This window comes from Spea bombifrons, chromosome 8, assembly GCF_027358695.1.
Source record: "Spea bombifrons isolate aSpeBom1 chromosome 8, aSpeBom1.2.pri, whole genome shotgun sequence".
Taxonomy (NCBI): Eukaryota; Metazoa; Chordata; class Amphibia; order Anura; family Pelobatidae; genus Spea; species Spea bombifrons.
The window spans coordinates 7015218-7041134 of record NC_071094.1 but is presented as its reverse complement, the minus strand read 5'-3'; the positions used below and the strand labels follow the sequence as shown (position 1 = coordinate 7041134).

Below are 25917 nucleotides of genomic sequence, written 5' to 3'. Positions count from 1 at the left end.
CGTGTCCATAAGGGCAAGGACGTTTTGAGGGCCAGACTGGCAATGACTTGAGTGGCAGATCAAGTGAGGCCAAGTGTTGGCCAGTGGCCTACTGGGCATACGCCCGGTGTGCCAGATGGACAGTCTGGGCCTGGATGTTACATTACTGATTGGGGAGCCCGTTTTGAGTTGGATATACATTGGAGTGTCAGCCTTTGGAGTGAAAATGTGCCGGAGATCTCTGTAATTATTTTACATTATACGTCCCTTACCTTAATGGAAAGAGCTGGATGTAGGAGAATCAGACATTATATGGTATGAACTGACCATTTATGGTAAAATTATTAAATAATGAACAACTCAGCCAATAAACACATCAATATGTGACTTTGAGGTCATACGCTGTGCCAGCCTCAGAGATCTAGAAGCCAACAGCTGATTCCATGGGTGGATTTTGTTAAAGACCATCTGTGTGATTTTCACGGGAACAAATGTACTATATCAAATATTCAAAAAAACTGGAATCCTCTCAGTTTACTCCTTATGGCACCGAACCTGTTTCTTCCCACGATGAAGAAGAAGTGCCATGGAGACCCATCCTCGTGGATGCAGGGATCTCTGTTCATGTTTCACTATGAGGTTATGGAGCCTATGGAGGAGTTACCGTATATAAGTCACGGTATCACCATTCTTTTTGATGTACAGAATGTCAATATGAGTTATTGTTGCTCTAGGCCTAAACCAGTCCAGCGCTACCTGCCGTCCCCTCCGCCCCGCTTTTGGGCATTGGGATTTGACCCTATCTGGGAACTCTTCAAGTTTCGCCCAGAGACTTAGGAAGAAACGTTGCTTTTACGGGTCACTGAGTCGCAACCGGGAAATCTCTGGGTCACATTCTGAAAGTCTTACTCCATGCCCATTTCCCTCTTAAACACCAGGGTTTCCCGCGGGATCTCCCACCGACGTCTGCATGACCACTCACAAAATTCAGCGGAAAATGCCCCACCGACGTCAACGGGACCGCTCACCAAAGTCAGCAGAACTGCCCCACTGCCGTCACCGGAACTTCCTGTTCTACGAAACTGTGACTCAGCACAGGCCACCATAGTGTTAATGGATCAGTGATCTCCCTTTCAACCGGCCCATTAAGTGATGGCGATCGGGCTCCCTGTTGTGCGGCCCAGGGGCCAGTATATGCCATAGATTATTACACATGATGTAATATCCCAATATTTCAAATGGCCAAAGAGAGACTTCCTTGTATGTAATTAACATGTTCCCCCCTTTTAATAAAACATATCAAACTGAAACATTACATAGATAAGAATACAATGTATTTATGCATTCAAAGCAGAAACATTATGTTTATGGGAAATAATAATTATAATAATATTTTAATTTTATTCATTTCTATTAATTTATCACCTTGGTAAGGAACCCAGGTCAGGCATATAATAAATATCCAGTCCTGGTTTTGCTTTCCCTACCCCCTTTATCTGCCAGCAACAATATAATAAGATCTAAAGAAAGGCTGCATTTCATTGGTTGGAGAGATCTGCTGCATTGTACAGTACTGTGTACAGTAAATTGGTTGATCCTGACTATGGATTAGGGAGCCTTTTCCCAGTTTTACCCCATAAACAATCTATTATTTTGCTGGTTTAGAATGGCTTCACGATGAATCCAGATGACAGCCCCATTTCTGCGAAATAAAATCATAATCATCATAAAAAGACACAAACTACAATTCCCGTGATCCTCTGGAGCAATAGGTTGCCCTCTGCCGGCCATACGTGTTAGTGCAGTTTAAATCCCCAAGGAGCTGCTTGCTGGATGCGCCTGAGCTGGCAATCTGTGGTAGCGCAGGGAGAAGAGCCAGAGGAGGAGAAGCAGGACCGTGTTAGATCTAAGGGGTCCTGCACATCCCCCCCTCTCACATTCACTGGGGATAAGGTGTGAGGGGTTTAAGAGAAACAACACACACAGAGGCTGAGATAGATCGAAGACATCGTTCAAGATGGGCAACCGGGGTATGGAGGAGCTGATTCCTCTGGTTAACCGACTCCAAGATGCATTCTCTGCCATCGGTCAGAACGCTAATCTGGACCTGCCCCAGATCGCTGTAGTTGGGGGTCAAAGCGCTGGAAAAAGCTCTGTCCTGGAGAATTTTGTTGGCAAGTAAGTAAATGGGCTAAAGATCAACCACCATGGCTGGATTATAGATTCCATTATAGATTCCATAATACCCTATTATGCCCCGTGTACACAGTCTAGATCTGCCCTCGCTATAACGATGAATAATGCAGACAATGACAGCCCGGGGTCGGATTCACCTTGTCCCTTTCTCAGGGGTTGGTGAAAGGCTGAAAGGTGATCAGGCTTGGAGAGGTATCCCTGTATAGATTCTATATATATATATATGATTGCCTGACCCCACAATCTAATGTCTGATCAGTGCTGGGCTCATACATCCCTCTCCCTACCCTTACAATAATCCAGTATATGGAGATAATGCATACATAGAAAGGAGGGAGAGCAATGGAGGATCAGCCGAGGGATACAGTGTGTCATTACTGCAATGGAGGAGAGGGGGGGAAGGGATCCAGGACCAATGTCATCTGTCTGAATATGGTGATCATATTTCACTGATTCACTGGAATTAACTGTAAAATGACACTTACATGTATTACTTATATATATTCACCTGACAATAATGTGCCATATCCCTTATACATGCTAGTATACCTGGCTAAATTCATTATATGTATATAGGTGTACATGGGCAATCGTTATGTGGATTACCATATACAATGACAATGATCGCTTGTATATTTATATACCTATGAATTATATATGTTAATTATATATATATATATATATATATATATATATATATATATATATATAGTGTTAGTGGATGTTGTATGGCATAGCTATAAGCTTCCACGTCCGTTACGTTGTGTGTATACGTTGTATACGTAGTAGTAGTATGGGATTACTATCGGAGCGCATGAACTCGGTTTATGGCTGTAGCAGTGCAGTTATCATGGCTCAGGGTGTAATGAGGTCTGTGGTTAATGCAGTAGGAAGGCTTGATGATGGAGGAAGCTGAGGTTGCATCCAACGTGGATTGTCCTTTCAAGGTGACGCATTGGGATGCGGTTCCCCCGCCGTGTCCATTTGTGTGACACGTATGTGTAGAGCTGTCCACTTCCTTGGAATGGGAATCGTTTATTGCAAGAACGTACACCCAGAGCAGGATCTGCCTCTGTGACCTTCCAGGGACGTGTCATCGGTGCAACACACGCACACACAATGCCGCATACACAGGAATGTGTACCCACCAAAAAAACATGGCTTCAAATCGATAATCTGAATCATACACAAAGACATCTCCTGCAATACAAGCCCACGGCACCAGGGTGTGTTACACACACTCATCGCATGTACAGCAAAGGGTTACATTAAATTACACATTGTGAGTATGAAGTATCTGGGGACCTGACAGCAACAGCGCGAAAACAGCTGGTGCTGTGTGTTATAGTGTGTGGGTGACGGAACATGGATATGGGTGCCGCGGTGAACGGGCATCTATCGATCAACCAATTCTATTATCTATCTATCCCTCTATCTATCTATCTATCTATCTATCTATCTATCTATCTATCTATCTATCCCTCTATCTATCTATCTATCTATCTATCTATCTATCTATCTATCTATCTATCTATCTATCCCTCTATCTATCTATCTATCCCTCTATCTATCTATCTATCTATCTATCCCTCTATCTATCTATCTATCTATCTATCTATCTATCTATCTATCTATCTATCTATCTATCTATCTATCCCTCTATCTATCTATCTATCTATCTATCCCTCTATCTATCTATCTATCTATCTATCTATTTATCTATCTATCTATCTATCCCTCTATCTATCTATCTATTTATCTATCTATCTATCTATCTATCTATCTATCTATCTATCATCTATCTATCTATCTATCCCTCTATCTATCTATCTATCTATCTATCTATCTATCTATCTATCCCTCTATCTATCTATCTATCTATCTATCTATCTATCTATCTATCTATCTATCTATCTATCTATCTATCTATCCCTCTATCTATCTATCGATCTATCTATCTATCTATCTATCCTTCTATCTATCTATCTATCTATCTATCTATCTATCCCTTTGTCTATCTATCTATCTATCTATCTATCTATCTATCTATCTATCTATCTATCTATCCCTCTGTCTGTCTATCTATCATCTATCTATCTATCTATCTATCTATCTATCTATCTATCTATCTATCTATCTATCTATCTATCTATCCCTCTGTCTGTCTGTCTGTCTATCTATCTATCTATCTATCTATCTATCTATCTATCTATCTATCTATCTATCTATCTATCTATCTATCCCTCTGTCTATCTATCTATCTATCTATCTATCTATCTATCTATCTATCTATCTATCTATCTATCTATCTATCTATCTATCTATCTATCTATCTATCTATCTATCTATCTGTGATATGGGACAATAAACCAGAGAGGCACATATATATATATATATATATATATATATATATATATATATATATATATATATATATATACACATACACGGGTTGTGTGGTTTGGGTAGGGGGTATATGCCATTTGTGTAGGGTTTGCGTAGGGTAAGTTTCTTAGACATTGTATAGCTTCCTGTATGAACAACAAATGTCGGGGAGATACGTTTTAATCCGAGACATCTGTTGTGTAGTAATTTGTGATATATGTTCCCCTTGTGATATAGATTAAGCCATTACTGGGGACAATAACATCACATATGGGTCCCAGCCATCTAGTGTTAACTTGTCTATTCTGTGATGGTTCGGTAATTAGGCACGGGTTTCATCAAGTAGACCGGTAGGATTTTTGCTCAGTTCAGAAGGCCCTCCTGCAGGTTTTTGGACACACAGACCTATGACAAACATACATTGCTCTGACAAAGCCAAATGGTTTTAGCAAAACGCGTTGGGATCCCTTAAATATCAATGAATCAAGAACCTGGTGAATTAGAAGTACCTGTTAAGTGCATCTGCGTGGGGAGAAGGACCAGATGTGGAGATAAGTGGAGGTAGCCCACCATGATGAACTTGGTGGCTACCAGATTGTCGAGATTTAGTTAACATATATATATATTGTATATTATATAGACACACACCTGATAAATTACAACCCAGGGCATTCTACACACTCAGAGGGCTAATGACATTCAGCTCAACCGCACACTTATGGCACGAATCCCAACGTCTCCAGTGGCCAAAGAGGGCTCTTGATATAAGGGATGTGGTCAGAGGCTTCGCTTGGGGGGTTTACTAAGCTGTTTAAGGAGAGCGTTTCGTTTACATAATTTATAATATTTTTATATCGATATCTGCTGTTTCTATAGCCATTATTAGGGGTTTAAAGGCTGTAGAGCCCTGTGATACCCTCATACCCAGCAAACATTCTGACCTCCTAGAAAAGAGGGGCATCAGGGATTTGGGCTCCAATGAGGGACTGTTCTTCTTCAACCAGGACACTTGGGAAGTTTGTTGATGATCATGCACTGTACATACATGATCTCACCTACAGCTAAACACACACGGATATAGGCAAACACGGTCTACCCCTCCCTGTGTTTATTCCTCACAAAAGGATCTTTCGTCTCCGGTGCCGGTGATTTTTGTCACGCTTTGCTGTGCGTCATTGTCACTGTTTGCAGATCCTTCACACCTCATGGCAGGTGTCACATGCGTCGGCCACCTCACGACAACATGTTCTAGGTGGAAAGACCCGCACAAAGGCCCCGAGACTTTCCATTTAGCTGTGAGCTGGACCAATATCTTTGAATCTTGAGGGACCAGGTCGGCTGGACTTTATGGAGTCTCCGAGGCCTCCTCATTCCCTGCAGAGACGCCGGCCCTTCCCTTTTGGTGTTAGCGTGTTTGGTAGGCTTATGTGTCTGCGGTGGGCAAATACAGACAGGGCCCGAAACTGGTCCTACTAAAGAGCGGCCATCGTTTAGTGGACATTATCATTGATCTATGAGATTGTTCCCCATATTATGCCAATGACAAGCGGCTGTCGGGGGACAGAAGGCCGTCAGCATTTACTCTCCCAGTTATTTTAAGTGGCCATATGGTGCTTTTAACCAGTAAAGCCTAACAAAAGCCCTGCACAGACCCAGTGGTCCTAGCACGACCCTGAACGATGCATAACCATCTCTGGTTTACGGTGACATCTGGTCCTAATATCATCCTATTACTCTACTACCTGTCCCTCTCCTTCTGATTTCCTCTGCTCTCCCCCCCATCTAACTGCCTTCTCCAAGCTTCCATTCGCACCCTTGCTGTGTTGCCGTGACAGTTATTTATAATGACAGTATCACAGCCCTCTCTACTTTGCTAGCTAGTTGCTATGGCAACTGATGGTTTTCACCCCCCCCATCAATTTCTGGGAAGGAGGAAGGTAGCCTCTCCCTGGAGCCTTAAGAGCCCATGTGATTGGCCGACTGGTGGCTGATTCAGGGGGGTGCTGGTATAACATCTCATAACGCCCCGTACCAAATTAACACGTTAAAGGCAGCTTTTACTCAAAATATTACATATCGAGAGAAAAAAAGCACCTATGGATTCTACGTAGTGCCCCTGGAGCGCTTTTGGGGCATGTTTTTGGGGGGTGGGGGGCTCAGATTAACATTAGCTGTGCTTGCCACTAATGCCCCTGTCTGTAATAAATTCCATAATGATTTAATACCAAAATTGGCTCATTTAATACATACAGACTATATATATTATGGTATAGAATAGAATATATATATATATATAAATTTCCTATCCGTTTATGTGCGCTGATTGAACAGAAGAACTTCCCGGCCATGCAAATACTAAGTAGAACCCTTGGGAAGCCTGCGCATGGACGGTAACAATGCGGAGAGATACAATGATTCGTCTCATCAACTACCGTAATCCAGTCGTTTAGTGAATATGCCTCTGGGAAACTGTCTGCGTTTTCATTACTCCAGTTCCTTTTGTGGTTTATACCATTTCATTTTTAACCACCCTTAACTTACCCCACAGGGCTTTTACTGCCCTTACATAGAAAGACAGAACCTGCCAGCAGATCGGCCCCCATTCGGCCCCAGTCTAGTCGCCCGTTTTTCCTGCTGCACAGGTTTAAACCGTAATCAGTCGTTGGTCTCATCTTAAATTCAGGAGCCAAATGCCTGCCCCATGCATGTTTAATATCCTCACTGTATTAACCTCTACCACGTCTGCTGGGAGGCTGTTCCACTTATGAACCACCCTCTGGGAAATGTTTAAAAATATATAGCGATCACAGGGGTGAAACATAGAAAGACATGTTTCTGTTAGTCGTGTAATAGCGAAATGCGTGGGCAACGGTTAGCAAGCAGTGAATGCTTGGGGCTGCTTGCAGTATATGTGCCAAATATGACATGGTTGATGTGTACATTTTAACCCAGGGCTTATTCAAGGCCTATTTTAAATGGAGCAGAGGGAATTCTGGGTAATTTAACACTTTGGCATGCAAATCAAACACCCCAAGAGGCTTTTCTGATACGTGGTAAACAGCACCTTTCCGGAGTACACATTCTGCATCGGCTGAGGTTTTGAGCGGTACACTCAGTCACCTGAACGCATGATATGCACTCACCCTCCATGTTATTTACATGAAGCCGAGGTGGTGACAGATTGATACTCTTGGCTGACATGTTTCAATGGCTTGCAACTCTCATCACTGTTGGTTTTTTAAACACGGCATGCAAGGTTTACCTAATTGGGAGGGTCCTTCCAGTTTTTACTTTGTGTATGCAAGACGAGTTAGAGTTTCCATTTGTAAACATACACACACTCATACACACACATACACACATACATTCACACACACACTTGCACATACACACACACACATACATTCACACACACATATATACACACATACATTCACACACACACATTCACACACAAATATACATTCACACACACACGCACACATTCAATTACCCTACATCTAGTGCCCATTTTCCAGATGAAGAGACTAAGTCTGACTCACTCCTCGGTCGCGTCTTAGATTCAGGAGCCATATACCCATCCCATGCATGTTTACATTCCCTCACTGTATTACCCTCTAGCACTGCGCAGCATTGTGTGCATGCGCTGACACTCTACCTCCCTAGCTCTGCCCCTTGGCTTCCCGATTCAGAAGTAGAAGTTGGGAAGTATGAAAGTATATATTGAAAAATGTGTTTAGAAATTACATTTTGCAAATAAAATACATTTTCTATAATCTTTTAAATGCTTTACATGCTGTGACATGCAGGACACTTAGACAAGGGACAGTTGGCAGCTATGGTTGATGAATTACTGAATTATTTCTGCAGTTCTTCAGTTTTCCGTGTAATGACAGTCAGCGGGGCAGTAATATCATTTGCTGAGGCCCGGCCGTAACATGCATCAGCATCTTGTTAGACAGAATCTACCGGCCCAAACGCAGGAACGTCAATGGCTTCAATGTTGATGAGAACTTGGTGTTCAGACTCATCTGCTATGGTCAGCAGATGGTAAGATCGTGGCCATTTAACCCATTGTATACGGTTTGAATACTAGGTCTTGGTATACAATAAAATACATAAAGTCTTATAACAGAAGGAAATCAATAAATTAAATGAAAGTTGGTTCCAAAATAAAATCGGAAGCCAATTCTCCTTCCGAACATAGGAGACTCTTGTCCTGTGGTTCCAGGTGAGAAAAGGGGTTGAGTAGGAGGTTCCTCCCCACTATATATATGGCCCTATGGGCCTGCAATGCCCTTACCAAGCACCCTAGTCTCTAACCTTACATGCCCCGCATCTTCACCATGAGGTCTACCCAGGCTGACCTGCAGCCAAAGTGACCATTAAGAACTTGACATTCTAGTTCATTTTCCATGGTAATTTATTTACAATTTAGCGTTAAGTAAGAGGTCTTTGAGACCTCGTGTGTCTAGAATTCACCTTCAAGTCTTTGTAAATGAAATGAATGTGAATGAAGTAAATGAATGTTAAATCGGGTACTCCTAGTAGAAGAACGATGAAGAACGTATGGGCAGCAGACCAGCTGGACACGTGTGGGTTGTATGGAATCTGATGAGGACCCCGTTAGATACACAGCCATAGTGGCCTCCATTAACGTCATAGTCAGGACTATTTTTTTCTGGAAAATCAGAGAATATCCCTTTTTTTTTTTATAAAATTTGTGTCCTTCCTCCAGGTTTTAAAGCCAACTCCCAGTTTCTTTAATTCTTCATTTTTTTCAAAATAAAAAGGGAACAACGGAATCAGTTATGTCCATGGGGTTACATACCCTTTGGACAACATGACCTTATGGTGGATTTTCCGTATGAAAGATGAGGGAGACATGGCTTTAATGACGGCATGGGCTAGCATATGTTTAAATGATGTTCTTAATTTCTGATTTTACAATCTGCCTCCTCCAACCCCAGATTCCCTGATTCCCGTCTTTACGGCAGATCAGATTTCTCAGTGGGGATTGTGGAGGACAACTCGAGCGGCGACATTTTAAGATTGGATTGAATCATCCGGCTAATGATACATAATGTACTTATCTTGAATAAACACATTGACGTTGACTATAGTATAGTTGACACTCATCTCTTTACAGCAAAATAAGACTAAATAAGACTCATTTATTGGTCATTGCTAATTAACGGCCGCCGTTAAACCAGTCAAAAGCCAATAAGTACAGCCGATGCCAGATATAGCTGTCGGTGATGTAACTTTGAGCTTAGTAGAAAATGGCAAAGGTTCGATCTCTTTTCCCTATACCCCTGGATTCGGTTGTCAGCTGTGTCTACTCCGGTCACGTTACTAGCTATTCTTGGCTTGCGTCATATAGCGACATCCTCGGTCACTAGGGCAGTAGAGGAACAGGAAAACTATGTAGAAAACAGGAACAGCCTCCCAGCAGAAGTAGACCTGGCCGTTGTGGTTCCCCAGTATGATTGTGAGCATTTAGACAAATGTCCATCACAAAGCCCCTGCCCTTGCTTATAGTACAGTGCTGTGTATTACACTGCCTTACAATACAGTGTCTAACAGCTTCTTACTGCTCTGGCTCTGTGCCCGGCTCTACTCCTTCCTGGTTTCCAGCCAATTTTGAATAATTAAAAGGACAGCGTGGAGACAGAAGGTCTCAGACACATATTATCTTGAGGGTATTGATGCGATCCTAGCGGATACGATGTGTATGAGATCATATGATGTCATTTTATTTTTTTGTTGCCAAGAAGAATTAGAATGTTATTCTCTAATAAGTCTTTACCCTCTTGAGGGGGACTTTCAGCTGACTAGCCCTGTTCGCCAATGCTGTAGATTGTCCCTTTTCTCGTTAACAAACGTTGGATAAAAGAAGGAAGTGAAGCTGGTGATAACTTGTCAGTGCCCCGTTGACCCCCGTTGACATCAGTAGGAAGTGATCGATATATTTCAGTGTATTCTTTGAAAAGCATCCTGAAAACCGAGAAGCCTGAAATTGTTCTGTATCGTGAATAATTCTGTACGACTGCAGGAAGGAGCCCGCGAGATATCCTATTATTAGATGTCTGTGATCAGCTTGCAAGGGTGGTATATGGTTACACTAGAGTAATGTATAAGGGCAGCGCTGGGTTAATAGTCCATAGATAGCACAATGAACACGAGTGACACCATATGGGACACTGACATAAAATACGGTGTCCGATAAGAACCATTTGGGCCAACTGGTCTGCCATTTTTTCCTGGTGTAAAGACTCACATCAGTCCTTGGTCTTGTTTATCCAACATCAAAAGATGTGGCAATAATGTTCCCTTTGTTTATGGAGTTACTTTATGATGTCTTTTATAAACGATGATTTTTTTTTTCTTTTCTTCTCTCGTGTTTCAGAGATTTCCTCCCCCGAGGATCTGGAATTGTCACCAGGAGACCACTTGTTTTGCAGCTGGTAAATAGCTCCACAGGTAGGAAGCTTTGGACTTCAAGCAAATGGACCTTTTAGTTAATGTTAGATTGAGGTTCTCCCTGCCTCAATAGTAGGCTATTCAGCTAAATCTAATCCTTTGGGAAGCAGAAGGATGGACAGCATTGTATGGACCCCACAATGAGTCCAGTTGAAGGAGATGCCCTCACAGGGGACATGGAAGAGAAAGAGACCCATCAAAAATAATAAAGTCTTGACAAATTAATAAAGATATGTCCAGATATTCCTCCTTTCATTGACTGCATAATGTTCGGAATTAAGTTAGCTGTAGGCCAAGTCCAGTTGTTCCTAGTTTGAGCTGCTTGTCTATACTAGTGAGTATTGCTCATATACTAATGTAAAATGTCTCCATGCAGAATTTGGGGAGTTCTTACACTGCAAAGGGAAGAAGTTTACTGACTTTGATGAGATCCGTATGGAAATTGAGGGAGAAACTGACCGGGTGACTGGAAATAACAAGGGTATCTCCCCTGTGCCAATCAACCTTCGGGTTTATTCTCCAAATGGTGAGTATGTCAACCTCATAATGGACGTTAATGCTCTCTTAACCCTCCCACTAATACCACCCCTTCTTCCATCCTCTGAGTCTTTCTTGTTTGCTCCTTAGTGCTTAACCTGACTCTCGTTGACCTTCCGGGAATGACAAAAGTCCCAGTGGGTGACCAACCGGCAGACATTGAGTCCCAAATCCGAGAAATGCTCATGCAGTTTGTCACGAAGGAGAATTGTCTCATTCTGGCAGTGTCTCCGGCAAACTCTGATTTGGCAAATTCCGACGCCTTGAAAATTGCCAAAGAGGTGGATCCCCAGGGTACGTTATTGCATCTTTGTGCAATCTACATGCTGTACATGCTACGTTTTATCCATTCCAGTGTATATGTGAATATGTGTGTGTGTGTGTTTGCATATATTCACTTATGGGCCCATTTATCAAGTTTTTAATATACATTTGCACAATTTATTGTTCAGGACAACGCACAATTGGTGTCATAACAAAGCTGGACTTGATGGATGAAGGTACCGATGCCAGGGATATCCTCGAGAACAAATTACTGCCCCTCCGGAGAGGTGAGGAGTCCTCAAATTAATACTTTCCTTTGCTAATCTACAGAATATCTTAAAAGAGTAGGATAGATTTCCTTTGGCCCCCCTAAACCCATTATGTTGCGTGAAATAAAATTAAATGGATATAATATGAAAAATTCCACCATATGGGCTTTGCAGGGTCTTTGGCCTCCTTTGTCCATGGCTGATAGTCGTTATTGTTATTCTAATTATACCGGATTTAATCGTTCTGTGTTCTCTTACAGGTTATGTCGGAGTGGTTAATCGGAGCCAGAAGGATATTGATGGAAAGAAAGACATTCAAGCAGCTTTGGCAGCTGAAAGGAAGTTCTTCCTATCTCATCCATCCTATCGACATCTGGCTGATCGCATGGGTACGCCCTACCTGCAAAAAGTTCTCAATCAGGTATGGCGTGTGAAGAACATCATGTCAAAGTCAATGTCCATAAGTCCATTCTGTCCAACCTTCTATGGGCAGGACAGTCATTTTTAATGTTTGAAGCAACGTTGTAACAAAAAGGCAGGGTGGGTTCCATAGAAAAGTTACTGTAGGGCCACAGACCCCAGATAGACACCTTAATAAATATAATAATGATGTCTCAACAGCTGGTCTGGTCGCAAAGGACAAAAAATATCTCAACCTGTCTTGAGATATGTAAAGAGCATCATATATTTTTTTTGCCAAGGTGGCTCTTTATTACTAATTATTTATTAATAATGAATTAATAATTAATTAATAATGAACGTTGACTTAAGGTCTTTCCAATTATACGCAGCAACTGACCAATCATATCAGAGACACGCTGCCAGGATTGCGCAACAAACTGCAAAGCCAGCTGCTGTCCATTGAGAAAGAAGTTGAGGAGTATAAGCATTTCCGTCCCGATGATCCGGCTCGTAAAACTAAAGCTTTGCTCCAGTAAGTGCTGTTTATGCTAAACCCTCAATTTTTTGATAAACATTTTAATATTTAGCTATATTATTTTAAGTGAATTATTTTGTTGTGAATTATTTTGTTGAATTAGAATTGGATTTCTAAACAATGCCAGTTCATATTATTTATATATTTAATTTAAAATATTTAAAATATAAATAATAATAATATTTATTTATCTATTTACCTATACAATCCTTTCTACATTCACTGTGCCCTTACAATGGCTCCCACCAACTCTTGTTCTCTTTCTTAGGATGGTTCAGCAGTTTGCAGTTGACTTTGAGAAACGGATTGAGGGTTCTGGTGACCAAATTGATACTTATGAGCTGTCCGGTGGAGCCAAAATCAACAGAATCTTTCATGAGCGTTTTCCATTTGAATTAGTTAAGGTATGTATATATGATCATATTATAAACATACAAGATCCATGACCTTTCATACAATATCTACATCAACAATTATCTGACTATAGCTACCGGAAATCCTTTCATGACTCCTCAACCTCAACTTCTGCTAGAGTTCCAGGCTACCACAAATCAATCACTTACGCTGAGTTGCCCCTTTAAATGATGGTAGCCTGGAACAGAGCTTACCTTCTTTCTTCCATGATGTTATTGCCACCAAGTTCTGTTTTGGCTAACGATCCTCTCTTTAAATGCAGATGGAGTTCGATGAAAAGGAGCTAAGAAGAGAGATCAGCTACGCCATTAAGAACATCCATGGCATCAGGCATGTATTACACGTGCATGGGGGGGCATTCAGTCACCATAGATAGTGCCCTTCATTAAATACTGTCCCGGGACCTCTACTAAATGACGGACATATTGTGCTTATAAAGCTATAACCCGAGGGTGGGGATGCTGGGACTTTTTGGTGAACTCCTGTGGTCCTTCACCAGCAGAATTGAGCTTCAGGGGAAGGGTGGTTTACAACAAGATGGGGAGTCACACTTCGCCCTCCTCTGTATTAACCCTTTTCTTAAAAAAACCTGGGCACGGCCACTGGGGGGAATAAGGCAGCTGTCTCTACAATACCCTAATGTAGCAGGACATTGTCATATAAAGGTTCTTGGTTGCAGAGCTTATGATCTTTGTAGCAGACATTTTCATTGCCTAGTTACAGCAGTGTGTAGCTTTTGATAACCTCATAACTTATAGTAGAAGATAAATTAAGTGAAACAACCAGCCTAAAAAACACATAACTAACTACTCCAAAGGTTTTTTTTTTTTTCACCAAATAGATTGTTTAACTTGCCGTTGACTTGTTTATTATATAATTGGTATTCATTGAGCTGGCATGGAGGGCGATGGTAAGTAGTTTTTGGGGGGATGTACCCCACCAAAGCTAAATACCTGGTACTTTAAGGGGTTTCCAAAAACATCTGCTCAGTTAAAAGTCTGGCTTACAATAAAGGGCAGATATTTAGCTAAAAAGGACATAAACCCCAGAAAATAAATTTAGCGTGGATGGGATATCTCCAAAACTACTGCCTTCCTCTGCTCCTTACAACAAAGCTAAGTAAATATCCTATTAAATAAGTAAGCTATGAGCTGGGAGGCTGTAGGAAAGGCATCTTAGATGTAATTAATGGCTTGAGGTGACAGGGGGGAAAGTCAAACAAGATGAGGACATTATTTTTGGATTTGCAACTGGTTTGTCACGGCCATCTTTGTTTTTTGGGATACGTCAACATTATCAATATTCATACGCAAACAGCTAAGTATATATATATATAATGGTTGCACCACAAAATCGAGGTCCCACGTTGTACTCAAACTGCCTTGGGCCTACCAGTGGCATAGCCTTTTTAACAAAATATTAGTCCCCCCCCCCAAGCTTCCCATCCCACCAGATCCGATGGGTAACGCTATATTCTGCTTATTACCTGCCTTACCTCATCGGGTATTTAGAACTGGGCTCTTCACACCTGACATGGCCTTCGAAACCATTGTGAAGAAGCAAGTAAAGAAGACCAAAGAGCCGTGCTTGAAATGCGTCGACATGGTCATTTCCGAGTTAATCGGTACCGTTAGACAGTGCACCAAGAAGGTAACCCTTCTGGATTCAAACCAGGAAAGACCAGTCCTGAATTTGTGTGATGCCTCCCCAAACCTTAGCATGAAAACTTACCCCAGAAACCAGAAGTTACAGCCAATGAGAGGTCACGGAGCTTACAGTCTGGAACGTATATTTTTTTATTTCCTATCGTCCCAGGCGTGTAGTTTCTGACCTTTTGGCTGAAATACTTCTGTAAGCATGCTCTGTACGGCCTAGTCATCTTCTATACCTAGCGCATGCCCTGAATGTCAAAAAAGAAAGGATGAAAAAGCCACCAGTGATACCATAAACTTTAGAATGTGTGAAGATATGTGTGTAAGAAGTTTTTTTTCTTTATATTTATAATAAGGGTATTCCAAAATGTTCATAGAGTTTGTTGAGCCCTGCCAACAAAGATCTAGTCTTCAAGGTGTGAACTTTCGGTCATATTAAGACCTCGGAACTTTAGTTGTGTTAATGCTCTACTAAAAACATAAAGAACATTTTTCCTCCTCCTATACCTATATTAATCCATAGCTTCTTCGATATTCAAAAAGTAAAACTATCAACAATAATGGTTAAGTAGAAATTGTGGTTGGCAAGTCCGCCTAGCATGTATGAAAGTTGCTTTTTTCTTATTCTAAATGTTGTTCCTAAAGGTCTAGTGGTCGGCTGGGACAGAAGAATGTCAAGGAACCCCCCTATTCTGTTTTTATTAAAAGGACCTTCTAATATAATCTACTTCAATGCAGTCTATGAGGGTCCATAATTTGTGGTTTGTGAGGGCTACATGCAAAGTGAAGATCACAAAGATGAAGACATTCATGGCTTAGTTTTGCGTTTAAGTTCAGATGTAAACCACAAACTAGGAACTTTATAGAATGAAACAAAGTTCGGTGTTGTGTAGTTCATGTTTGACAGATGGGAAGAGTAACACTGATCTTGGTGGTGTTCGTGAATTCATGTACAATGACACTTCTCGACAATATAGTGTTTCTTTGTTAAACTTTACTTACAGCTTCCCTTGCCTAGCTGGATCCTTTAAGTTGCGTTCCCATCTGAACCGTGACACCATCAACAATTGTGCATTGGCGTTACGTGGTCAAAGTATTGTTGCAGTAGCCACCATCTCAAGTCACTGTGAAGCTATGGATCAGGGGTGTCCAACCTGTGGCCCTCCAGCTGCTGCAGGACTACATCTCCCATACTCCTCTGCCAGCCACTTAGCTGAAAGAGCATTATGGGAAATGTAGTCCTGCAGCAGCTGGAGGCCCGCAGGTTGGACAAGATCTTCATATTTTGATGCTGTTTCCCTATCCTTAACCAAACCACCTTTTGCTTATAAATGAGGCCCAGTTCCGAGTGCCAAGCATTCCTGGATGGTTCTAAATTATACTGTGTTTTAAACTTTTTTAGAACTACACTATCCAGCAAATGCCCATTACTAAGCTATGTTTGATTTTGAGGATTTTCAACATTCCAATTGCACCTCAATTCTTCAAATCAGACTTAATCGACATTTTCTTGTGGCCACAGACTCAATGGAAACAATCAATAGATAAGAGTAGTTCATCGGGTCATAGGTTTTTTTAGGTGGCTTTAGAGTTGACTCTTTTGGTAACCACCATAGATGTGAAATCATTTTCCTGTGGGCTACCCTCTGCTACATTTTAAGAAAGCACCCTAATTTACTACTTTGAAACACCGTATAGTTCTACATAAGGTGTTATTTACAGGTAGCAAAAAAAATGAATGAGATATTGTCGTTTAACGTAATCAGTGTTTTCCCCTTCTTAAATAAATCAATGTTATTGATGTGCACAATTCTTTGCTGCTTTGGTTAAGCAGGAATCATACTTTTGTGCCCTTACTTTGAGGAGACAGAAGACGCAACAGCTTCAGTAAGACATTCCAAGTCTTTAGTAGTACTGCTTAAATAAAATGCATAGAATTTCTGAAAGATAAACAGGGTAATCACTACCATCTTTACTGCCCGTACACAGTATATTGGCCCCTCTGGCAGCAAAATGCTTAAGTATCTTGAATATCACCGAGGTTCTAAAAAGACCCCTTCTGAAGCATCTTCCTGCCTTTCCGGTGCCTCTGAATTCTATATAGCTGGCTATTTACACATCTGCCTTATCCCCCCAAGTGTTTGGTGCTGAGGCTCTCCTCCACGACAGTGGCTGTGTAATGGCGGGACCCGTAAGATAAGTTACCAAGGGCAGGAAATGTTTCTTCCTTGGGAGGTAAACACTTTAGGCTATCTCACTGCTGAAGGTCAACTTCTAGGATCCACTTCTAGATGGATGACCATTATCTAAGCTGCATCCTGACAGCAGCCTCTTGACCAACTTTACATACAACCCATCCATCAATTTGTCAGGGCCGTCCACCTAACCATTCCCAAGCTGTGTCCCGCTGCTGCCAGATTCCTGATCTCACCCTTCTTTTTCTCTCTCTTTTTCCTATTTCCTCTATCTCTACTTTTTCCCTTCATTGTGGCCTCACCTCTCTCTCTGTATCCCACCTTCTTCTTCACCTTGTCTTCTTTCCTCCCATCTAATTGTCTCCCATCTTTCAACCCTTCTCCCTCTCTCTTTTTATCTTCTGTCCTCTTTCATCATTTCTACGCCCTCCTATCCACGCTTCTTTTCCTACTCGTGTCTGTCCAACTTTCCCCCCCTGGGTCTGTCCCTGAATCACACAGAACTGGACTCTTCACGCCTGACCTCGCTTTTGAAGCCACAGTGAAAAAGCAGGTCCAGAAGCTGAAGGAGCCGAGTCTGAAGTGTGTGGACATGGTAGTAAGTGAGCTGACCTCCACCATCCGAAAGTGTAGCGAAAAGGTAAAAAACCAAATAGTTGGGGAAATGATAAGTCTACCATATATACATCAGCTTGGTATACAGACATCTTTGCTGTCGGAGGGGTCTGCAAAACATTGTAAACTGACAGAGAATGGATTTAAAGAAACTAGAATTATCTTTACCATCAACGTCCATACCTCTTTTTGATTTCTATTATGATTTTGCCTTCTTGTGGGTGCTACTGTTGCTCCCAGTCGAACTTCAGTGAGTGGTAGTCTGGTAGCTGATTTGTGCATATTGACCTACCAGCATCTATATAGATACATTTTATTTTGTTAGTTTTTTTGTGCTTCCATGTGTATACATTCTGTATTGTAGTGACGTTTAAGACTGCGGCAAAATTAAATGTGTTAGCCCATTCCTTTCCTGCATATTATTATTCTGTAATTCCTGCCTGCATGGAGCCATTTTGTCTTCGTAAGCCCCACCCCCTGCTCCTCCCTTTTAGATATACCACACTTGAGTGCTGCCTGAAGCTTTATCACCTAAATTGGATTTTATTTATTATTTACTGTCTTTAAATGACTTCCGTTGTTTGCAACTACAATGAAGTATACCCAACCATTCAAAATGGTTTGATAAAGTGATGTTCAAACTAAAATAATGGGTTTTAGAGGCTGTACGTAAAAAGATTTATCTTGAATATGAAAAGAACTGTCCCGAATATAAGACAAGATCAAAGACCAAGTTAAGTTTGAGGATTTAATAGAAGGAACTGTTTATTCTACTTATGTGGTAGAACCATCTCAATAACCAGTAATTAATACAGGAATAAGAACCAGTTGGTGTGTGCTGAGCAACATACTTATCACGTTTGTGGTCCAAAGAAGTGTCTGATCATAATTATATACATGTGGCTTCTTTATGAAGGCCAACCAAGGCGACTCTCCTTCAAAAAGGTGAGAGTTGGTCCTGCATGATGCGTTATTCAACCAGTGAGATACTTTCCAAGAATGCTTATTGATTTACTATGCATTTTACAGGGCCATCCATGATCTCCTTGTAGGGGAAGCTCGCTGGGAATGGCCCTTCATGATACATGGTATTGAATAAATCACATTGGGGCTATCAGAGCTTCCATTCTTGATTTCCTTCATAAGCTATCATACATTAGGTCTTCCTGAAAATTAGTGCAATTAAACCCTAAATTATCATTAATCTGTGGCAATACAAGGTCCATATTATGATGATACTGAACAGGTTAAATCCATCTCTGTCATGTGGTTGCTTTACAATGCTTTATAGGTCTCTTTGGTTCCAAGTAGGGTAACATTTTGTCCTAAGGATAAGGTGAACTCCATAGTTCTTAACTAAAGCACCTCCCGAACTCAGGTGTCATGGTTGGGCACTGGTGTCTCTAGAACAACTTGCATCAGAAACACCAGTTGGGCCAATGGGGCTTCCAACAGTCCTGGTCCTCTGGGCATATGTTAATCTACTTGCGCCATTTTCAATGAAGAGTAATTTCCATTACAAGGGCAATAAGCTGTGTCTGTTCGGTATGATTGGATAACGTTTGAAATGAATCACGGTGGCTCATTTTGTCCTTTTTCCCAGGGACAGGCTAAGCCAATATTAGTCTGGTATCCTAACCACAAAAAAATAGAGGAAAAAAAGGCAAAGTGTGTTAAATACACCTTTTACAAATGGTTAGTTTGCAATCATGTTGTATTTTGTGAGCATATGTCTGGCATTTAGCCCCGTCTTTAAATCATAGCGATAAAAGTCAAGTTACGTTTGGCTTAGCCTGTCCCTAAACCCCCCCCCCTTGTGGAAGAACAAACCAGGTCTTATGCCGATGATGCTTCTTGTCTGTGTCCCCAATGCATGTTTCTATCCTCCCTATCATCTGCTGGTTAATTCTTTTTATTAATGTGATATTTGCTTTTTTTTACAATCTATTTTTTTATTTGTTGTTAAAGGGAGTGTTTCTTAAATTGTTTTTGTTCATGAGCCTCATGTCAGATTTCAAGGAATTATTAAGGGTACATGATCTATTGTCTCTTTTTGTTGGAATTTAAACAAAAATGATGATCTATTATCTCTTTTTTTTGTTGAAATGTAAAGATTTTAATTTCTTTAAAACAAAAAATCTTTTATCAGACAGGTACAGATAAAACAAACTCCCATCCACCCCTGTCTGTGTATCACATGCTAATTTAGTGGTTCCTGGTGAAAATATATTTACTTGATTAAATAATTCTTTATTTATTAAATAATTATTAGTGGGACAGGTTTTGATATTTGATAAGTTACAAAAGGGTTAAAATGTTCTTACAATCCCCCTCCTGCTCTTGTTCTTATTTCTCCATTCTCCCTTCTTCTTCAAAGCAATAACTTTACAATTTGACAGCCTAATAATGGTAATAATGTGAGAAAATCCCACGCAAAAAAAAATACAGTTAACATTTCAGTACACTTAATGTGTAAGTCCTGTTTTTTTCTTTGCTTATCAAATATATTGTGGTATATTTTGTTCTGTAAGGTACTTTTCAGCTTTATATTGTGACCTGAAGTCACACTTTATTATATATATATATATATATAATATCTGAGGGTCGTACGTCATTAACATCACTTGTTGATTGCTTTACGGCAGGTAATAGAAAGTCCTGCTTAAGTCCTCCCTTAGATAATTCTAAGAGCTTAAGAACCATATTGTTTATCTATAGGCAATACGATCAGGACTTCAGATACTAAAGTAGTCTAGATAAGATGAAATCTTCAATAAATCTAAAGGGTTAATGACATTAATTATTTAAATTAATCAAGAGGGTTAATATTTTAGATGCCATCTCTATTAAATAGGATATTGAAATGGTTACTGTTTCTTTTAATTGTAGCCTGTCAGCAACCATCAGATCATATACCGTAGTTTAAAGCGCACGGACCAAAATTCTGGCCATCATTTGTCTGTTTTTGGGTTATCTACATTACTGCTTACCTATAGAATGAGTCCGTAAATTGTTTATCTCACCTAAATTCAGGTCCTCACATCCTAATTATTTTTTTTATGTTACATGGCGCAATCATTATTGCGAAATCTACAAAAACGCATATTTGCAATAATGTTGCATTTTTTAAGATTATTTTTAAAAAAAAGGTTACAATTATTCTGTAGCAGATGTTCCTGAACAAATAATGCTCTTTATTTAACCAATTACTCATCGCCCTTGAAACATTTAAATGGAACAAGTCCAGAGCATATGGTATATATCCTTATGCAGACGCTTACATTTCATGTTGTTTGTGGAATAATAAACATCCTGGAAAAATCCTATTTTTGTGATTTTAAGGAAGGTTGGGGGATTTCCTTATCATCAAATTCAATTTTTTTGTCCTCATTTCCCCTTAGAAGGAAACAGGAAGACCTGTCCTTAAAGCTACAGGGGTTTAGTTATTCACACCAAAAAAAACAGCTATTTAACAAATATTTTTAATAAATATTTTTTTTTCTTAGCCCTAATTAAATATTCAAACCATACCATAACTGTTGTTTTCTCTATTTTTCCAGCTTGGCAATATAAAAAAAAAATAATAGGAAAGCCTCATATAGCCAACATATATAAAATACAATAAAAAAACATAGAATGAAAAAATTAAAAAAGTAAAAAATATGTCACCCTGAAATATTTCTAAAATAAGCTTGGTGTCAGAGCAGGTTTTCAGTTTGATCTAATATCATCAACATGAAATAAATTAAGAAAAAAATATTATTTTAATAAAAAAATATGTTAATCAAGGAAATATAAATATAAACTTAAATAAAGTACTTTCAGATTCCCTGCAGAATCACTAAATCTGTACTTTAGGAGGTAAGTGAAACCTGACATGAGTATCATTAGTATTATATATATATATATATATATATATATATATATATTATATATCATTATATATCCTGTGAATTGCGTAGTTGGCTGTTACCCACGCAGATCTGCTTACTTTCTTCCACAGCTCAGCCAGTATCCTCACCTACGTGAAGAGATGGAAAGGATCGTAACCACTCACATCCGTGAGAGAGAGGGACGAACAAAGGACCAGGTGACAATCTCCAAAAACAAAAAAAGTTTTAATAATTCATAATTCATGAGAGATGCGTCGGGCGCCATGTTTCCACCTTATACAAACCTGAGTCGCTCGTAATAAGTATTAAAAATAAGGAAGGATTACCAAATATAAAGTTCCATTTTTTTTCTTTAATTCCACATATATGGAACTCATAATTATTAAAAAATTCCTGGAAACTAATTAAAAGTTATACATCCAGATACTGGACCTTTGATTTTCTATTTGCTCTTCCTTGAAGACATTTCTTGAGGGTCTATGGTCAGATCCAACAGATGTAATAAATACCAGCATTGCCGTCAATGGGATAAATCCAACCACTTATGTTTTTTTGCTGTAGGTAATGCTGCTGATAGATATCGAATTGGCCTATATGAATACAAACCATGAGGATTTCATCGGCTTTGCCAAGTAAGTGTTCTCTGTTGCTTGAAGGAACTCTTTATCCATGTCAGCTTCACCACCAAAAAAGCATGGCATTCATATTATACCCAAAATCGATATTATTATTATTATCTTTTTTATTTATATATATATATAAATATATATTCAAGGGGTATAACAAGATGAGAATTGACGGGCTAAGACAAACCGACACATTAGGTGGAGAGAGCCCGGCTCGCAAGCTGACAATCATGAGGGAATGGGGATGACAAAGAATGTGATGGTGCATGCCCTCTACACACCTTCTAAAAAGCTATTTTTATAATCCAAGAGGCTTAGGTTTTTTGGGCTATATCAAGCATGTTTTTGTGATTGAATCTCTCTCTTTGCACTCCCCAGCTTTCCTTTTAATAGATATTAAAGTCAATCCTCCATTTTGGGGGGGTAAAACGTTCCATCCTTAAAGCTATGTTAGGAGAAGGGTTCAACCAAATAGCGATTGTCATGATGCCGGTAAGAAACACTGATCGGCTAGAATGGTTGAATCCAATCGCTTATGGTACGCCCAACCTCGAAAACATGAATTTATTTTTGGCATAATCATATATGATTTGGGTCAGAAATGCTCTTATGTTGTCTGAGGATGACCAGAGATGTTGAGGTCTTTCTTGATGCGCTCAGGTTCATGTTGAACATTTTAGTCATTGCTACACAACCATGGCCTGGGAAGAATTAGGCAGAAGGAAGCTCAGCTCAGCTACCTCTGAATTGGTTCTTTAAGGTGAAGCCAACTGGTATATCTTCTTGTATACTTAAACTTCAATGAAGAGAAGAGTTTGAGAAGAGCGACAGCTCCCATTTAACACTACTGGAGTTTCTAATCCAGTTTATAATATAATAATATGCTTTTTATTGTAGCGCCCAGCAGCGAAGTAGCCAAATGAGCAAAAAGAAGGCCTCCGGAAACCAGGTGAGGGGAGAACATAACAACTAATCACTTACTTCCTGTGCTCCAGCCAATCACAGGCGGGTATACATTGACAGCTGGACCATTGCATTTTATTAGATATGTAACAACATCGCTCCAGAAAATTCGGTGTTAGAGAGATGAGGTGACTCCTAAGGGTGTCGATTCTGTTCTTTAAAGGGAAGATTATAAATTTTAAATCAAAATCTTTAAAAATAAATATGCCGGCAGCTGCACACAATACATGCTACAAAATGGCGGGCATAATTTACTAATTGGGGGTAAACTGAACATAATTACCTCAGTTCTAATCAAAATGGGAATTTTATATATCTACATATAATAACCCACCAAAGAAGTAAACGGGTGACCAGGAGGGACATTAAATACTTTCTTTTCATGATCGATATTTCCCTTCGCACTTCGTGAGCCTTTATCTGGCAGTGCGTTCTGGGAAATGAGGCTGATAATAGTTGCGGTGCTAGAGGAAGCCCAAGTCTTGTGTCTGGATCATTCTTAAAAATTATGAATAAAAAAATACTATTGTGCAAATGTCTAAATATTATGATGGCATCAATTTCAAGAAACCAGCAGTCATTCCATATAAAATTATAAAGGGGGAGTATGTGTCAAAAGCGATTCTGGATCAAAAGTGGTCTTCTCACCATAGCAACCAAAGGAATGCTCCTTGCGACTGGGCCATTCCATTGATTGCTATGTTGTCGGTTTACAAAGTGAAGCATCTCCCAAGTGGATCAGTCTACTCATGTCATGTACCTCGGGGTCATTGACTCTGCAGCATTTTGGGGGCCGCGGGCTTTGCAAATGTATGTGTGGGGTGCGTGTGTGCGCCGGAATGGCAATGTCATGCACGGGCTGTGGGTTCTGCAGCAACTCATGACCAGTTCTGCACCCCGCTCTGCTAGTAATTTATCTCCCTCTTCTTCTGCTCCTCTTCCTCTCCACTCCGCTGCTGTTGCTATGGTTACCCTGTGCAGGATGAAATCCTGGTGAGTAGTCAGGCAGCGACTCGGCCCACCGGAGAAAGACGTGCATCTGGGCATCCAATCCCCAGGCCACGAATCAATGAAGGCTCCCGGTTTAAAATCGCTAGCAACTAATGCTAGTTTAAGTTACATTTTACAATTTCCTAAAAATTAATATGAGATTAATGAACGTTACTTGTCGACATCAATTTAAAATGTGATCTGCCATAGATTTGTAAAATTAACGAATTCCCTGATTGGTGATAACGCATAATTATTGAATACCTTCATTAAGTAACATAGCCTTGTCTGCTAGAAGCATCGCACAATCCTGGCCTTGTGTCCCCTAAAGGTTCTACCCAAGAAATAAATGAACTTTATGTTGCGATGTCATCCATATTTTACAAAATGGCAGAAGAGGGAATTGTTGTAAAAAGTTTTGGTTGGACCCCAGGTGCACCCATCTCCTTGTGGCCAGTCTCCCCTGTGTTGTCCTCATACCCCCTCCTCTTGTTCCTTTCCCGCTACAAACACAGTATGTGAGAGATCGGCTCCAGAGCTCCATTCAGGGTCCGGGTTCTAGAGCAGACGGAAACAGTGACGTCCAACATTTATAAATTCCATGGTTCATGGTTAAGGTGGGACAAGCACCTTGTCGAAAACCATCACGAAACCAAGGTGCCTACCCCGTATAGTACACTGGCCTGTATTACGGCCCAAGGGTCACAATTACATTAACAGAACAATTGGAGTTAGGGAATCACCATCTAGATCATTCATGGTAAGCATAACGGGGCAAAAAGAGTCCTTTTTGCTTTCAGCTTCTGGAAGATGAAGAGAGATAATTAAAAAACTATACCTATAAATTGAGACTTTTCGAGAGCAGAACCCATTGAATATGTAACACGCCTGTCCTTTGTGACAATATGATCTAATAGATCTAAAACAAAATACTGACCAACAGGTCTGGAGTAAATCTCTTACAGATGTTCGGCTGCTGTCTCATTCACATATATCTGCCTTTCCCTCTAAGGTGAGCCGTCCACCTAAACAGGTCTCCTTATTATACACATGGCACAGGGTTGGGTTAATCACCCATGATAACCTGTAACATGTGTCCGTTTTCCAAACTCTTCGGTGTCGGGGATCCTTAGAAGGAACACAGATTGAGTCACAGGTTAAGGTGTATTAATACTTGGAGGAAACAGATGCTTTCATCAGCTTCAAAACAGGCTGGCGTTATACAAGATGGCGGGCATGAAGCTCTCGTGTGTTGTGTGCTGAATTTTTTGGAGGGTTTGCATTATGTGCATAAGTGAAAACCAGAGGTGGAACTAAACTATATGGAGCCTTCATATGTCAGAAATGAAATATATTGAATTTGAATGTGATGGGAGTGATAAAGGGCCATTGGAACACAGGAGTGATGGGAGTGATAAAGGGCCATTGGAACACAGGAGTGATGGGAGTGATAAAGGGCCATTGGAACACAGGAGTGATGGGAGTGATAAAGGGCCATTGGAACACAGGAGTGATGGGA

The 25917-nt window shown here is 40.3% G+C and overlaps 1 protein-coding gene across 11 annotated transcripts in view; it reads left to right on the top strand.

The window, feature by feature from the left end:
- Positions 1 to 1834: 1834 nt before the first annotated feature.
- DNM1 (dynamin 1) overlaps positions 1835 to 25917 on the top strand; it is a 39657-nt gene continuing 15574 nt past the window's right edge. For 6 of the 11 annotated variants that reach the window (XM_053473385.1, XM_053473386.1, XM_053473382.1 and 3 more), the window contains exons 1-14: positions 1835 to 2157; positions 10970 to 11043; positions 11420 to 11569; positions 11671 to 11874; positions 12033 to 12131; positions 12374 to 12534; positions 12905 to 13047; positions 13319 to 13454; positions 13727 to 13794; positions 14976 to 15114; positions 21930 to 22016; positions 22381 to 22451; positions 23343 to 23394; positions 24390 to 24401. In XM_053473385.1, the coding sequence (XP_053329360.1) occupies positions 1997 to 2157; positions 10970 to 11043; positions 11420 to 11569; positions 11671 to 11874; positions 12033 to 12131; positions 12374 to 12534; positions 12905 to 13047; positions 13319 to 13454; positions 13727 to 13794; positions 14976 to 15114; positions 21930 to 22016; positions 22381 to 22451; positions 23343 to 23394; positions 24390 to 24401 (1557 nt within the window). In that variant the 5' untranslated portion in view covers positions 1835 to 1996. Of the gene's footprint in view, positions 2158 to 10969; positions 11044 to 11419; positions 11570 to 11670; positions 11875 to 12032; positions 12132 to 12373; positions 12535 to 12904; positions 13048 to 13318; positions 13455 to 13726; positions 13795 to 14975; positions 15115 to 17812; positions 17952 to 21929; positions 22017 to 22380; positions 22452 to 23342; positions 23395 to 24389; positions 24402 to 25917 lie in introns of all 11 variants that reach the window. The other 5 variants (XM_053473390.1, XM_053473381.1, XM_053473389.1 and 2 more) reach the window with 3 other exon arrangements.